The sequence below is a fragment of the Hypomesus nipponensis genome, chromosome 13 (genome assembly GCF_054491055.1).
Source record: "Hypomesus nipponensis isolate SF chromosome 13, ASM5449105v1, whole genome shotgun sequence".
Lineage (NCBI taxonomy): Eukaryota > Metazoa > Chordata > Actinopteri > Osmeriformes > Osmeridae > Hypomesus > Hypomesus nipponensis.
This window is the reverse complement of record NC_140373.1, coordinates 8283612-8296987: the sequence shown is the minus strand read 5'-3', so window position 1 is coordinate 8296987 and position 13376 is coordinate 8283612. Positions and strand designations below refer to the sequence as shown.

Genomic DNA, 13376 nt, shown 5'->3' with positions numbered 1-13376 from the left:
TCTCCTGTGGTCTCTGTGTAGGGTATCCCTAAAACATTTAAGAACCCGTCTTGGTCCCACTAAATAAAAGGATATAACCAAAAATAGTTCTTGCATGATTTTTCAAAGAATCAAAGAATCCTTTTTTCAGAGTGCTACAGTCTCCCTGCCACCAGCGTCTCTGGAGAACATTGTCTTTTCTGGAGATGGCTCTCATCTGGGAAGAATCGTGCCTCTGAGTCCATGCCCTAATCCTCTTACATAAAAACATGGGCCAGCTCAGCGCCCAACCAATGACCAACACTGCAGACCCCTTTGCGATATGAATAGCACAGATATTTCCATATATTTCATGTTTGGGGGATTATAAACTAGTGCCACAGTGTATCATGGGTTTGAATTATGCATCGTGCTGCTGACGCTGGCTCTAAAGTTATGTCAATGGTAACTGGTAGAGAGACAGCATGTTGTCCCGCTCTGGTTTGACATGGACGCTGTTATACTGTAAGTCCATCCGTCTATCAGCCTGGGGGGTTCTGCATGGCACACCACCCCGAGACAGAGAGACTGGATACACAGAAACCCTTCAGTGTCCCTGAGGCAGCTTGAGATAAACATGCATCTGGCTTCATGAGAAAAGAGATTCATGTGATGCTCTGAGAGCAGGTTGGTCCTGGAGCAGACATGCTCAGAAAGTGTGTCACCCAATGTGTAGAACAACCTGTCCAATCAAGGAACCCACCAAATCTAGATTCTTGAGAGTAGAGAGAACACTCAGAGTACAGTCAGAGGAGGTGGAGTACCCACAGGCAGAGTAAGACCCAGGTTCTCCTGAGAGCCACATGCTGACAGAGAGGCTGTGCCTCCTGCCTCCAGCCTCCAGCCTCCTGCTTCTTGCCTCCTGCCTCCAGCCTCCTGCCTCCTGCCTGCAGGCTGAGAACACAAGCTGCTTCCTTCCACAAGCCAGAAGGTTCCACAGGACAACCCTCATACAGTCTAGGTACATTTATTTAATTACCCAGGATGGTGATGAAAATATTGAACCAAATTAGGTTCTATCAGGAATTAAACCATGGTTTGGAGATGTTCAGGGAGTGAGGTAATAGGAGGTTCTTCTAGGACAAAAATAATTCTATTCTATAACATTTTACATATATTGTATATAGGTTTCAGATTCTTTAATAGGACCCCTGTACATAACATTTCATTTTTAAAAGCCTTGTTTCCTGGAACTGCTCAAAAAGAAAACACAAGACTCTTATGTGTGTGCGTGTGACAGACAGCCTTTTCAAAGCTGCCGTCTGATAGACCTGGATTAAAAATCAAGCCCAATCTGCTTCCTTCTCTGCATTCACAAATGGCATTTATATAACACTTCACATACTAGACAAACACAAAACACCACAAGCTGACCACAACTGTGGGCCTCTGAACCCAACAAACTGTACTCCATGTAATCTCATCACAACAATATGGCAACACTCCCAACAGCATTTTAACATTTCTTTTTACCTGGTTGGCTGCAGAACACTATTACCTATCTTCATGTGCAGTAAAGAGCAGGAACAGTCAGTAAAGTATTGATCTGTATTAGTACTAAACTCCTGTGCACAATTATACATGTAAACATTGTTGTCTGACTGTTTTACTTCACTTATGGGGACTGTATGCCCTCTTGTGACAAATGTTGGTATGACTATTCCAATAACCAATCAAAGTGGAGATGACTTTCCTCTAATCAGATTGTAACTCTCACTGAGAGCTGAAGTGTTGTCCGACTTTATTGAAAGTGTCTCACATGTATTATCACAAGTAGCATGTGTAATGTTTCTAATACTTTATGTTTTATATGTTCCTTGATAACTTTACAGAGTTGGAGTGACTACAGTGAAGACCTACAATTACAATTGGAGTGAGTCTCCCAATGACCAATCGGAGGTGAAGGGACTTTCTTAATGACCAGTTGGAAATGTGATGCAGCATTTGTTGCACTAATATGGGGGAATCAAAGATACATTTGATGATTCAACAATGAATAATATTGAACATTTTGCTTTCACAGTTTATGTTAGGAATGTTTTTTCATAATATTATAACACATGTTATCTATATTACATGTATAGCATTGTATTCAAAGTTTCTATAAATAAACACACACACACAATGTACCAAAAGAGATAACATAACAGGCCATTAGATTTGACATATTTTATTTTGATCATGAAAGACAATCAAAGACCAGGAAAACATCAGAGAACACAAATACCAACATGTCAGTCCTCTAGAGAAGAGCTCAGATGGACTAAACATCTAAGGAAAAGTAGAAAAATCGCTCATAAGTTACAACTGAAGGAAACACGAGTGTTGAAGTTGGGGATAATACATTCCTCTATTCCAAAGCAAGTCATAAACATCTACAGAGAAGCGTGTGGACAGTGCTGGCCTCCCACAGCACAGCATCTGATGCTGCACAACCCTGAAACTAACTCAACAGCCAGAACAGCCCAGCAGGAAATACAGAACTGTGTAAAAACTCCCCCTGTCAGCATAAACCAGCCACAACATCTCATCTTGGAGACATTTTAGCAGACATGGGGGGGGGGGGCTGGGACTGAACCCCCTTTGGTTGTTTTTGGCTTCATGTTGTCTGGAGACCATGTGAGACCAGGTCTCTTGTAATGCCCATGCAAAACCCAGACATGAGGGCCGCACCACCTGGGAAAAGGTTCAGAATACAGAGAATACTCAGGAAATATCTAGATAGGAAAGAATACTGTACAAACAAAAATAGCTTTGTATAAACATTAAAACCTTTACTATATATATATCCATATATCAATATCCTCTGTATACTGTAATATTTTGGTCTTTAGTCAAGAGATATAAAGTGATCAGTTATTTTCCTCTATGATGCGAGGGGGGAGGGGGGGTGAATTGTACTGGTGCTGGTTGTCCTTGGAGCGGGGGGGGGGGGGGGGTGAACAAGAGCACGTCTGAAAATGATCAGGCCTTGAAACACATTAATGTAATGTCTCCATGTATCCCTTTACATTCAGCTCACCCTCCTCCACCTCCTGCTGTCCCCACAGAGAGCCCCGAAGGAAAGATGAGATGTCACTTCAACCTCACCCAGCACCCAGGGAATCAACATGAACTGTCACTCTGGTGGTGTCCTTACATGCTCCTTGGTGTGTGTTTTTCCCAGGCAGCAGTTACTGTGCAGCCTGGCCCCGATATACTACAGTCCTGTTACATTCATCTCAGGGGGGCAGACTCACCACGGTGCTACACAAGCAAGTCATGCATGAGAAACCGTACACATAACTACCCCATGAGGATTATATTAAACGTTTGGGTGTCGGAAAACACGATAAAAAATATATAGAAACATGCCAGATTATACGTACAGAAATGAATGAAGTAATAATTACACAAATGTTGCAATAATAATACGTAAAAATCCTAGCAGTTACCATTGTTAACATGGGTGTATGGTCATGACGTACTGAAGCAGTAAGGGCTGGTGTGGAATCACATTAACACTGAGACAGCTAGGAGACCAAACTCTGAGGCTGGATCCCTCATGGAGACAACAGCTCTCTGTTGAACCCTCCTGACAGCCCTGTCCAGTGTCCAGGGCCCCCAGAGCCTCTTCACAGATGTCTGGAAATTATTGCTTTGCACTCTTGACGTTTCTGTTTAGCACGGTAACCAATTCAACTTGAAATTGCCTTTGTTATACCTTTGTAACACTGTCAATAACCCTGGCATCACGTCGTGCCATTCGGGTGACAGACTTCCTGGTATTCTCTGATAGGACAGTAACAGAAGATGCCAACCAATAGGAGTCACAGAAACAAACACAGTTCTAAGGGAAACAATGGCTGATGTGAGGTACAGCTGTGTCTATGAACATAGTCTCTTGGTACGGGGCAGTTCTGTGGTGGATAACGAGGTGCGTTCCACACTCAAGAATGAAAAGGGCTAGTACAGTGTTGGCTAAAGGGCCACCAATGAGATGTGGGAGTGAGCCATTCTGTGTCAGTGTGTGTGTGTGTGTGTGTGTCCTACAGGGGTCCAAGCTGGGCCTGGTACTTGTGTAGGATGTTCCTGGTGCGTCCCAGCTCTTTCCTCAGTTCAGCCACTTCCTGTCGGAGGGCCGAGTTCTCCTTCTCCAGGAAACCGGCCCGGATGGCGATCTGGTTCTCCTTCAGGCGCCGCGCATCACGTGACCGCTTGGCCGCCACGTTGTTCTTTCTGCGCCGAACCCAATACTTGTCATCCTGCTCAAGAGAGGAAGAGAGGAGGCCCCAAGTTAAACAGGGAAATTGCTTTAACTGTTAGGGTTACCCGTTAACAAACGATCACCAAACATCAGACCACGTACACATCGAACATAATACAAATGAGTTCAACAGAGTTTGTCACGTACGTAGTTCAAGCACAGTTCGCTAAATGGGCCTATAATTATACAGTTTGTGTAATTTCTCCAGCATGACTGAGAGCCAAACTGTGACAATGTTTATTTGAGGTAGAATACATTTTTATAGAGGTCCCTAGTGGTTATCCAAGAACCAAGCGCTTCTCACTACTCTCTAAAGAAGTACTATGGATGCCATTTGATATCCCATAGAGAACAGACACTACTGAACTCTCTGGTGTCTATCTGAATGATGTTTAAAGCTTTAATCAAGTGTTCCTTGCACACGACTGGAGCACAATACCTACACAGTGTCATCATTTGTTTCCATAGTTGAAATAGCTAACAGGTCTTTTGTGTGAATAGGGAATAACAAGACAGGTCGTTTTCTAAAAGCCTATAATGCTGTGTGTAGGTGTGTGTATGTCCTTGTTTGTCTGTCTTTAGGTTGTCTGCGTCATCAGTTTCCAGCCAATTAGCTATGAGTTTGAGCCATGGAAATGAACACCTTTAAAAAACACTGTAATTTTGTTTACAAATCTGCTCCTTACACACATGTACATGCACATACACACGCAAACACACAGATCTAACTATGTTTAACCAGTTCCAAATTACCTTCATGTCGTTTGGCATGAAGATCTTGCGGGCCTTCTTGATCATAGGCTGAGGCTTCAGCTCCTCGGCAGAGAACTTGCGTTTCCTCGGGTCAAACATCTCCTGGCCGGGAACACTGGACAGTGCAAGGTCCGCAGGGTCAGGCTCGTATCCCGTAGCAACCTCGATGGACTCAGGGTCAATGGGGCTGGGGGTGTTCCTGGCTGAGGACATGGCTGGAAGACGGAGAAGAATGGGTCATTATTAATTATAATAAAACAAACACATTTTGAAGTGTCTGAATTGAGACAGTGTTAAAGTATGGAAGTTGAGTATTAAACTAATTGTCAATGATGGTAGTGAGGATGGAGTCAGGTGGCTGAGCGGTTGGGGAATCGGGATCGATTGCCGGATCGATTCCCGTGTGTGCTAAATGACGTTGGGCAAGGCACTTCACCCTACTTGCCTCGGGGGAATGTCCCTGTACTTACTGTAAGTCGCTCTGGATAAAAGTGTCTGCTAAATGACAATGTGTAATGAGGACAGTGTGTGCAGTGTCATATTTACTCCACCAGGGAGCGGCAAAGGTATAGCTAATAACTTTTTGCAGTCAATTTTCCAACTAGATCCATTATTTAAGACGGATATCCTCCTGGTGTTCCTACTTTCGCAGGTGCACATTGCCAGCCTTTAGCCTTTAGTGATTACACACTGACTGTCAATTCTACACTGACAGTCTCCACCTTCAAGTAAGTTAATTGAGAACCACAGGGATCTCACACAGAGTAGAACCACCAGATCTCATATTAATGAGAACCTGAAATGTTCCACTACTGGAGGTCCTACCCAAACCAACCTGAAATTCACCTCAATCAATTCACTAATCATTTCACTTTATTACTCCTATTTCTTTTGGTCTTTCCATTTCTTCAACCTCCCAAATACTAATCTTTCTTTACCCATAAAATGTTACATCTTATTGCCACCTTTCACCTCTCTGCTCATCCGTCTATTTATCTTTCTCGATTCTCCTTTCCCCATCCCTCTTTTCCCATTCCTAACTTCATGTCTGTCAATCTCTCCCATCCTTCCATTTCTCTTTGTTTCTCTCCCCGTCCCTCTCTTCCCCCCTCTATCTCACTCTCTCAACACGCCTCTCTTCATCTCTGGCACTCTCCCATCCTTCCCTTTCTCTCTTGCTCTCGAACCCTAACCCTCTCGAACCCTAACCCTCTCGAACCCTAACCCTCTCGAACCCTAACCCTCTCGAACCCTAACCCTCTCAAACCCTAACCCTCTCGAACCCTAACCCTCTCGAACCCTAACCCTCTCGAACCCTAACCCTCTCGAACCCTAACCCTCTCGAACCCTTACCCTCTCGGACACTAACCGTACCCATGGCCCCATCAACAGGTACTGTTGACATTTGAAAGGGAGTGAGCAGCTGCTATGAATGGCCCTGGTCCAAAACCCCTTGAGGATGCACCACTGCTTTAGGACATCCTGCTTCTATAGCAACGGTGCCATGGTGACAACAATCCCACGCCATTTCCAACACGTCTGTCTGACTGTGCTAGTGATCCACCCACGCTGCTTCTTTAACAGCACAGCAGCACATCTATTCAGAGGACACGCACCCAAAATGAAAATACACTTTCATCATTTTGACTGATTTGTCTCTTTATCAGGAAACATGTGAGACCCCTGCTGTTCAGAAGACAGAAACACAGAGTGCGTGACTGGAGAGGCAGGCTGTCTGGCATCCGCACTCAATCAGTCAGCAACAGTACAACAGCAACCATCACATGGCTACATTAGAGAGAAACGGTGTGGGTGGTTAACAAATAGGGAGATGGAAGTGTGTGTGTGTGTGTGTGTGAGTGCACTCCTGTTTTTCTACAACAGGAGAGGAAAGGAGAAAGTGAGAGGACATGAGAGAAAAGGAGAAATATAAGGGTAAGGTAAGAGAGCGCTGGGTGCTCGAGGGATGGCGAGAAGAGAGTCAGAAGAGAGGATCAGTTTAGCTGGGGCAGATGTGCAGGACAGGGGCAGCAGGTCGGCTGGCCCCAAACATGACCCATGCTGATGTCACATGACCGATTCTGATGTCCTTGTGAGACACACACGAGACTGGCTGCAGTGTATGCTGAGCATGCGGCCGAGAGTGTGTGTATGTAACTAGATCAGACTGAATTACACGTTCCTCAGGGGTATAGTCAATGTGCTGGACTTGCAGGGCATGTTTCCTAAGGTAGCAGGTGGTGAAGGGAGAAACTGGAGAGCGACAAGCTGCTCAGTGGAATGAAACTCCAAAGCAAAACACACACACACACTTTTCCTCCACATATAAACACACTTGGTCTCCACTACTATCCTCTTATTCGGTCACCCCCTGTCATGATGACACAAAACATAGCTTGTGAACAGTGAAACGGTGATAACAGGTCTAACAACACAACTGATTGATACACCATGTTCTATAACTCCCTGCATATCATCTAATATCTTTCATCTTGGGTAGCAAATTTATAATATCTACAACCTCAAGATCTTGATCTTCTAGGCAGAAAATCTCTACATAAATGTGCTTAGTATGGCCGAGTGCATCATATTGCTCATATAATTCTTTATATACATTATTACGTGTAGTTTTTGACAATGTTTTTTTCAGAACAAAAAATGTCCATTGTGAATGTGGTTGGTGGATATTGTCTTTTGGAATGTGCCACTTCCCACTAGAACATCTATTATGTTCTGCTTCACATGTGTTCATGTCTAGAATGTTTAGAATGTTCTGTTTCGATATTGAAATTTGATTGGAATTTGATGTTTTTCTAGAACCTTGAACAGTATTGTCTTGGTTCACCTACGTGTTCCCTCTCTTTGAGGTGTTGCCCAGAGGAACGAGGAGGGAGGGACGGGTTTATCGAGCGTTCCCCGGATAATGAAATACAAACACAGACATCCCATAATATCCTCCTCGGGATTACATTGATTCTTCCAGTGAATGCAGAGCCTCGGCGGGGTCACCGAGCCTCTGTTGACAGATGGGCTGGTCACTCCTCGGAGGGCAGATAGAGCGCAGGCTGACCTGAGGTCAGACCTCATGCAGAAGCACGGTCAAGAAAAGGCCTTTACTTCACTCTCACACACACGTGCACCCCCCCCCCACACACACACACACACAACCACACACCTTCATAACTGTCATATTTTAGACCTATTCCTCAATCTACACAGTTCAACAGCCAGCTCATTAGCATTGCAATCTAAGGGTGAACTCTCAGCCAACACCAGACTAAAGCACTGTTCAGACGCAATCTGAATGTTTATGTGTGCGTGTCTATGGTGTGTGTGTTTGTGTTACCTGCAGTTGCGGAGCCTCTTAGGCAGTTTTGGGGGACCATGCTTGTATGTACGGACGACGTAGTTGCCCGGTTGCTAAGGTCCATCACCGAGGTGGCCGGGGCTTGGGCCATTATTGGCGTCTGGTGTTGGGCCTGTGACTGATGCTGCTGCTGCTGCTGCTGGTGGTGGTGGTGGGCGGGACTGGAAGGAATGCCGTTCTCTGACAGGAACTCCTCCAGGTCCATGTACTCCAACTGGAAATTGTCTCCATCATAGGGAAGCGTCTTGTCCCACAGAGTAGGACCCAGGAAGGCAGACTGCGGTGCGCTCCTTTCCTCCTCCAGACTCTTCTCCTTCTCCCTCTCTTTCCCAAACCCTGTAGCACCAAGCAGGAGAAAGACTGGGTCACACAACAGTAACAAACTACATACCACTTCTCACATTCAGCACTTATGGCGGCTGGTTAGACATGCACTGGTTCTTTCAGTCTACAGTATGGAGTATGATGTTATGTGTTATTGGCTTAAAGTTGGCTCTGGACTTTAAACAAATCTGTACCTGTCTCCATAATTTGACTTTGTAATAGTTATATGGTTATAACAAATTTATAGTGTTATTCTTTAAACCCACATTTACTATCAAGGGCCAAGGATACATACACTGTTCCAACTTCACAGTCTTAAATTCAATGTTGTCAAAAGATATTCACAGACTCGCATCTTAACTGGCTGTAGGTTATCTAGAATACATAAGCCCAACTACTAGTAATATGGAGAAGTTCAACTGAAAAATTCATAACTTTTTTCTGCAAGCTTGACTGGAGGGAAGGAAGAGATCGGAGAGTAGGGGGGAGAGTGGGAAGAAGTCCTGATCTGATCAATTTTAGAGGCACCCTCGCAAACTGAGCGCGCCTGCATTATTTACAATTCTTTCAAATCAGCCTTGTCTCAGTAAAATATATAAAGACTGTTTCTCAGTTGATCAGATCCGTGGATTTATGCAAGTCAAGGTGATCAATAATGTGAATGTAACTTAAATATATTCTAGCAGTTTGGGGAGCTCAATACATGCGCAAAGACAACCAGCATTTGTTTTATTTACCTTCATTCTGAAGAGGCAGCTTCATTGGGTTTTCTAGCAGAGACTTGAGAACGCCTTGGGTCGACGAAGGCATAAAACTTGGATTTCCCGGGAGCTGTCTGGACATTTTCTCTGTCGCGTCTTCGACCGTCAAAAGTCACCAAACCTGCAGCTTTGAACCGTTCGAATGTTATGATAAACAAATATTTATTGCACACAGGTAGAAACAGGGGAAACTAAATTATTAGCAATAATGTCGAGCGCAGCTGTAAAGTTTCGTCTGAACCACTGTCTTCTGATCGCGTGCAAAGCTGGTTTCAGTGCCACTGGTGATTCTAAACTAGTACTGCAGAAGACAGAGAGCCCGGTTCATCGAGTCCATGTGTGAGAACGGAGGTTTGTGACGTCAAACCTTGAGAGGCAGGTCAACACACTGTGTGCACGCTTGTGTGTAGCCTACTCTAAGTGCGTGTGTGTGTGTGTATGTGTGCGCGCGCGCGCGCGTGTGTGTGTGTGTGTGTGTGTGTGTGTGTGTGTGTGTGTGTGTGTGTGTGTGTGAGAGAGAGACAAGCAGAGAATGTATAGGATTGAAGTCAACATAATTTCGTTAGAAATGGTTTTATGTTAAATCTGCATTGTTGAGTACTGCTTTTCCAATATCTAACTAAATGTCTAGCAATCTGTCTGTCTTTGTATAGTCATGGGTGTCTGTGTGTACGTCTGTGGCTTGATTATCTCCAGAACCAGGCATGGGATGAAGTTGAAAAGCAGCAGATGTATGGCTAAGGCCCCAAGGACGTGCAGTGTATAAAAAGGTGTGTCTGTTATAAGCTTATCCATTACCTATGATCAAAAAGTAATATGCGTCAGATGATTCACTTTATCATCATACAATCTCATAGCTCGTGTTTAAATCACCATTGAATGTATTTGATTTTCGCACACCAATAAAACAACTCAGCCTTCTTATAATATGGTTAACGTTCTGCTGCGCGCGTTAAAGCTTTGCTTAACTGCCGTGTCACGGCGGCCAAGCGAGCAGTAGGGCGCTTTCAGCGCACAAAACGCTGGTTGGTCACGTGAGTGGGTCGGGTTGACCTACTTTTATCCAATTGCGGACCGTGAAATCTTGCACGCTCCCTCTCCCCCAGCTTCTGGGGTTGTCACATTGAACCTCATGTGCTCTGGCCAGGGAGAAAAACATCTCAATCATAAAAGGAGATAAAGTACCTCTTGTGCCCCCTTGCTCAAAATAAGATGGTTAAGCCCTCTAAGTGCTGAAGAGCTCGATCTTGGCAAAATTGAGTTTGTGGCTGAAGGCCAAAGCATTGATAGTTGTTATAAACATTTTAATGCTTTTATTGTGTGGTGTACTTAATGCTTTTAAATTCAGACAATTATCATTTTTTGTATCTGTTTTTAACCTACTGAAGTATGATCACAATGTAGCATTAAAATATAATTGACCAGCTGATAGTTGTGTACTTAAGTACCACAACTGTGTTTGAATAGTCAATAGCCATTCCTTTTAACACACAATAGACAATATTACAGCAGTATATCTGTGTCCTGCACCAGTGTTGTTAGAGACAGTCAGTCAGATTTTAGAACATTCTGATGTGAGTACCATTTAAACGTGGGAGTACTAGTGCTACTAATGACATTTGTAAAATAAAAAAATAATAAAAAAACTGCTGATAGAACTCATCTGCTATATCTGTAAGCCCTATCTGTCTCTAAGTAGAACTTCCTTGGCAACAGTGGTTGCTAAAGCACAGTGGTGTTGTGACGACCTTTACTGTGAAAAGTAGGGCAGTGCTCCACCAATCATGCTCTTCTGGATAAAATACTGGGATCAGTGAGTGGGCGATGCCAGCCTGCACCGCATACATTACTAGCTGTTTTCTCCTGAGGTCTCAATGTAATACAGTATACATTTGCATTTCCACATTTTAGCAGAAACAAATCTCCTACTGGCTGACTTTTCACAAGGCTCCTGGTGACTTGTTCATGACTTCCCAACACAGTCCTAGGTGGACATTGCCTCAAGACTAGAAGGCCCGCAGTCCTCCATAAAATGTAAATAAACTGGTCAGACAATAACATCTTCACTCTTCTCCTCCAACCTCCAAATACCCTCGTTGATGTGAAGTGAGTGTTTTCCTTCTATGTTGTCAATAAGAGGCTTAGTATGTGATCAGCATGAGGGCGGCTGACCTAAATTAGCAGGTGTGTTGTGTGTGATCTTCATCCTGGTCTGAATTCAGTTCACCTTCATCCAACCAGTCTGATAGACTGTACTGTAGGCTGACTGTGACTGCCTGGCCCGGTACAGTTAGTAATTTTTAGCAGACACTCTTATCCAGAGCGACTTACAGTAAGTACAGGGACATTCCCCTGTAGTGATGGACCGACATTTCATCTACCTGTGGTACAGTACATTAACAGCTGAGCAAGCAAGTTGGTTTATAGATATACAGTATTTTGCGATTTTCTTTTTCACAAACCCACACAAGCACATACAGCAGTGGTGTTCAAGTGGATTCTTCAGTTAAGCAAAACCTGATGTGTGAGATTGGAGAGCAGCTTGAGCAGGCAGGTGAGCTTGAACAGCCTTGAACAGGAAATGCAGGAGAAAATGTAATGCAACTTTTGAAACACAGTCTTAAAGCTATGTATGTTTATCCATTGGTGTGTTGACATGGCGGTGTGGCTGCATTATGCAGTTAGTGTTTCCAACAGAAGGAGATATATTTAACCACACTTGCTACAGAGGGAAAATCAATACTCTCAGCCGTAGGCAGGGTGGCTGTTGGCTTGAACTGTAAGCTTAGGCCACGCACAAATGCTATAAATGACATCCAGCCTTATTGGGACCACACACATATATTACACTGTTTCCAATGTACACACCAGCCCCAGGACACGTTTTATTTGGTTATCTTCAAAAACATAAATAACCCACGTTGATTGCTGATTCAAGTAGGAGAGGCAGCTAGGCTATGAGGCAGGGTACAGGCCAGTAGGAGAGGCAGCTAGGCTATGAGGCAGGGTACAGGCCAGTAGGAGAGGCAGCTAGGCTATGAGGCAGGGTACAGGCCAGTAGGAGAGGCAGCTATGGGGCAGGGTACAGGCCAGTAGGAGAGGCAGCTAGGCTATGAGGCAGGGTACAGGCCAGTAGGAGAGGCAGCTAGGCTATGAGGCAGGGTACAGGCCAGTAGGAGAGGCAGCTATGAGGCAGGGTACAGGCCAGTAGGAGAGGCAGCTAGGCTATGAGGCAGGGTCCAGGCCAATAGGAGAGGCAGCTAGGCTATGAGGCAGGATACAGGCCAGTAGGAGAGGCAGCTAGGCTATGAGGCAGGGTACCGGCCAGTAGGAGAGGTAGTTAGGCTATAGGCAGGGTACAGGCTATCAAGGGTATACAGTATACAGTACAGTAGAACGCTGGAGTGTTGACCAGAAACCAGAACCAGGCATGTTACAGAAAAGTTATCATATACTTCAAGAACACTGAGAGCTTAAGGTGTTTACTGGGGTAACGATACTGGAAGTCTCCAGTTGCTTTTTGAGAGAGGGGGTTTGCTGTCCTCAGCCTTATTCCATATCAATACGAATCTGTTCCTGCACATTTCAATAATATGCATATTTAGTTATTTTACTCCTTTGTATTACACATTACTGTTACACATGATCTTACTAACCATAGGGTTAAACTGTCCTGTGAAATCTGTCATCTATTGTTGTTAACTGTCCTCCAAGGGCTTGTAGCTGAGGTAGAGGGTGGGAAACACAAAGCAGGTTTGTCTCAGCTCTCCAGCAGCCAGCCCAGCTCTGCTCTGACTGAGAGAGGCCCAGTCAGAGTTGGGGAAACAGTGTTCAAAGATGCAGTTTCACAGTAGCAAACAAAGGTACCAGCGAAGGATTTTCTCTTGCCATTCTCAGAGCCAGCTGC

General features: G+C 44.5%; 1 protein-coding gene across 2 annotated transcripts; it reads right to left on the bottom strand.

Annotated features, from left to right (window-relative positions):
* Nucleotides 1-2172: 2172 nt before the first annotated feature.
* On the bottom strand, nucleotides 2173-9838 carry hlfb (HLF transcription factor, PAR bZIP family member b). 2 transcript variants are annotated; one of them, XM_084670598.1, is made up of 4 exons: nucleotides 9446-9838; nucleotides 8364-8720; nucleotides 5018-5232; nucleotides 2173-4265 (listed from the first exon to the last, which is right to left on the bottom strand). In XM_084670598.1, the coding sequence occupies exons 1-4, from the start codon at nucleotides 9549-9551 to the stop codon at nucleotides 4047-4049; spliced, it is 897 nt and encodes a 298-aa protein (XP_084526724.1). In that variant the 5' UTR covers nucleotides 9552-9838; the 3' UTR covers nucleotides 2173-4046. The 2 variants fall into 2 exon arrangements, with proteins under 2 accessions (XP_084526724.1, XP_084526725.1); XM_084670599.1 differs by having other exon boundaries at nucleotides 2173-4262; nucleotides 9446-9835.
* Nucleotides 9839-13376: the final 3538 nt, after the last annotated feature.